We start from the raw sequence: 3837 nt of genomic DNA on the forward strand, positions 1-3837 counted from the left end.
TCATTGTAAGATAGAATAGATATGCGTGATTTTGTAACAATTTGTAAAATGTATATATGAAAATACAGTACTTTAAATCAAGTGAGCAAACGACAAAAAAGAAATCAAGTAAGCACAGTTATAGAACTGCATATATTCCTTTACAAAAATGAAAAACCTATTTTAGTCAAAAAAAAAGCAAGAAAAACTAATAAAATAACAAAACTAAAATAGACGTTAAAGAAAAACCAAAGACACATAAAAACAAGAACTTGATAAAATTGGGATATTATTAAAGTTTGCAATAAAGCTGTGTAAATGATTAATGTTGGATTTTTTTTTGTCGACTGATTAATGGTGGATACTCTGATCAGAATCTGTGCGTTTTGAATTTGCATATATGAAATCGATAAAATATTACTAATATTTAAAAAATTGCCAATAATTAATTTAAAAAAAAAAAAGAAAAAAAAAAGAGAAGAGGGTTTATATAGGAAGTAGGAAACAACACAAATACAAATACACAACACTTTCGCAGAGTCCAACGATCTCAAAGCTCCTCCTCTCTTTTCTTTCTTTCTTTCTCACTCACCAAAGCTAGTTCGTAGCTTCCTCTATACACAGAGTGTGCGTGCGTGCGTGTCTCTCATTCAATCTCAAAAGCTTCAAAGAACGGACCCTGAGAGAGTTTCAAAACGGAATCGTTTTATAGGTCTGATCTGCAGATTCTCCTCCTTCGCATGCCGTCATCATCAAACGGTGTGTGACATCTGAAAATCTCTGTAACTGAGAAAGCATTCGAATTTAGCGTGCTGCGAGTGTATTTATATTGCAGCATAAAGGTACAAATCATTGCGAGTTCGTTCACTCTGTTCCTAAAAAAGGCTTTAGATTTGAGAAAGTGTGTTTTTTTTTTAAATTCTCAGGTCGAAGGGTGAGAGAAAGAGAGAGATGCTCACGTGCATAGCTTGTTCGAAGCAGCAAACCCCCAACAATGGCGGATCTAAAGATGAAGAAGAAGATGATGACAGAACACCCAGGTCTAAGCAGACGATTAAGTCCCTGACGTCACAGGTACATACAATCCTTCTTCTTTTACTATGTCACTTTCACGAAATGGTGAAAAGAAAAGAAACTGCGAGACAGGACCTGTTTTGAGTCTTGTCTGTTTCTGTTTTGGAGGCTCAGACCAAAATAGGAACAAAACTCTTTTGTCTTCTCCGTAGAATCCAAATTTTTTTTAAGTCTGTGACTTTCAGATTTTTATTTATTTATTTATCTATCTATCATGTGATTCTTCTTTTCTAGATAAAAGACATGGCAGTGAAAGCCTCAGGCGCTTACAAAAGCTGCAAACCGTGTTCCGGTTCTTCAAACCGGAACTCGGATGCTGCATCAGCTTCCGGGAGGTTCCATTATGCCTACAAGAGACCTGGAATCAGCAGAAGCGGAAGCTCTACTCCTAAGATTCTAGGGAAAGATATGGAGTCAAGGCTAAAAGGGCTTTTGAGTGGAGAAGGAACACCTGAGTCAGTGAGTGGCAGGACAGAGTCTACAGTGTTCTTGGAGGAAGAAGAAGAAGATGAGCGTAAAGAATGGGTTGCTCAAGTTGAGCCTGGTGTCCTCATCACTTTTGTCTCTTTGCCTGAGGGAGGCAATGATCTCAAGCGTATTCGATTCAGGTAAGAACTTAACTCCATTATGAGAATGTGTGTTTCTTGGAGACAAGCTATGAGAAGTACAAACGATATTAAAGATGTTATCTTAATGTTTTGGAAACATGCATTTTTCTCTTGAAAATCAATTTTGAAAGTGGTCCCCAAAACGTTTGTTGTGTGTATTGTGAGATCCTTTTGCCAATAAAGGTTTTTGAGATGTGGATTTATGTTTCGGTAGTCGAATCCGATCTTTAAATGGATCTCTTCCAATAACAGTTGTGTGGGGGAAAGCGTTTAGTGATATTCATTTTGTAGGTGGGACATGTTCATGTATGAGAAGCACCATATGATCTAACTAACTTTCTTCAATGGCTTCATCAAAGAATATGACACTTTGGCTCTACCTAACTGACTTTCTTCATGTGGCCCTGAGATTTTAGGCGATTTAGTAAAGATTTCAATACTTTGGAGTTGGCTCTAGCTAACTAACTTTCTTCATGCAGGACCGGTCCTTAGATTTTGGGCGATTTAGTAAAGATTTCAATGGTTTGGAGGCTTAAATATATTTTTATATATAAATTTGGTGCTTATGTACGTATAACTTTTCTAAAAAAAATTTGGGGCTTGTGACGAATGTTTCATCTGCCATTGTCCAAGGCTTTGTCAGCATGGTCTCGTCAAAGAGGGACACTTAACCTCAAAGTGATTGACATTTATAGTTAACACTGTTCACTTGGTTGTTGTTGTAGTCATTGAAACAGCACTTTGTTTGATGATTTGTTTACAAAAATTCTATTTGGTTTCAGTCGTGAGATGTTTGATAAGCGGCAAGCTCAAAAATGGTGGGCGGAGAATTTCGAGAAGGTCATGGAGTTGTACAATGTGCAGCAGTTTAATCAGCAGAGCGTCCCGTTCCCAACTCCTCCTGCATCCAAAGATGAGGTAATACACACTCTCTGTCTTTGATTCTCATGAACACATGAATTAAATGTTCATTTGGTAATGCCAGAGCTCTACCAAGAACGGTCCTGCAACTCCACCTCTAAACAGTGAATGCCCTCGAGGAAAAGGCTCACTCGCTCACCAACCAAAACCACAAACACAAAGTCGGTACCGAAGTGATTCGTCTGGTCTTGCAACGACGCCAAAACTCTCTAGCATAAGTGGCACCAAAACTGAGACATCATCGGTTGTTGGGTCTGCAAGAAGTAGTGGATCATCAAGGGAAGAAGAAGAAGATGCAGAGCATTCAGAGGCGGTCTCAGTAAGTAATGCGAGTGACAACGAAACAGAATGGGTGGAACAAGACGAAGAAGGTGTTTACATCACAATCAGAGCTTTACCAGATGGAACACGCGAGCTTAGACGCGTTCGCTTCAGGTAGTAAAAAACATTACCGTTCAGTTGCTAATAAGCAAGCACTTGGTAACATCTTCTCTTGTTGTTGCAGTCGAGATAGGTTTGGAGAAACGAATGCAAGATTGTGGTGGGAAGAGAACAAAGCTCGGATACAACAGCAGTACTTGTGATGCTCTCTGCAAGACATTTACACAGCAAAACCAAACACTTTTAAAAAAATGTTTTAACTTGGAGAAAAGCTACACACTGATGGAAATAAACTGTTTGGTTTGAGATAATGCATTTCTTTTTTTTTTATATAGTTGGTGGTTATTAGATCTCTTCTCATCTCTTCATTGGAGTTCTTATTGTGATGACTAGAGCATCTTGTTTTGCGTCTTTTCAAATCTTGCATGAGTTGTATGTAGAATAATGCTTTAGATAGGTCATGCGAAGTTTCTTTCTAGTTGGTGATTTGTTACTCGTTACTCTTCTCTTGTGTACAATCTATAAAGTGGTGTATTACTTGTAGTTACTCTTTCAGCATATGTTAACTCTTGGTGTTATTTATCATCAATGCTATGTTGTGTGTACATATATGCAACTTCTAATAAATTCGTTTGGGTTAATATTAGAGAAACTAGAGCCCGTGTCCGCGCTACGCGCGGATTACATGTTTAATTAAAGTATCGGTAAATTAAAATTGGGTGTTTTTTGTTTCTGAAAGTGTAAGTTAAATTTTGTTTTGTTTTTTAAAATATGAAGACGGGGGAAGCGCGTCATCTGTTTCATTTTTTAAAAGTAAAATTAGTTTTAATAATATATTGACGTAGGAAGCGATAACGTAAATTTTTAAAAAGTT

The 3837-nt window shown here is 37.4% G+C and overlaps 1 protein-coding gene across 1 annotated transcript; it reads left to right on the forward strand.

The window, feature by feature from the left end:
• The first annotated feature begins 488 nt into the window (after positions 1 to 488).
• Positions 489 to 3568, forward strand: LOC106452257 (protein Brevis radix-like 2). The gene is made up of 6 exons (XM_022719735.2): positions 489 to 821; positions 906 to 1053; positions 1288 to 1661; positions 2444 to 2579; positions 2647 to 3017; positions 3088 to 3568. Exons 2-6 carry the CDS (start codon positions 931 to 933, stop codon positions 3164 to 3166), a joined length of 1083 nt encoding a protein of 360 aa, XP_022575456.2. The 5' UTR covers positions 489 to 821; positions 906 to 930; the 3' UTR covers positions 3167 to 3568.
• Positions 3569 to 3837: the final 269 nt, after the last annotated feature.

This window comes from Brassica napus, chromosome A5 (assembly GCF_020379485.1).
Source record: "Brassica napus cultivar Da-Ae chromosome A5, Da-Ae, whole genome shotgun sequence".
Taxonomy (NCBI): domain Eukaryota; kingdom Viridiplantae; phylum Streptophyta; class Magnoliopsida; order Brassicales; family Brassicaceae; genus Brassica; species Brassica napus.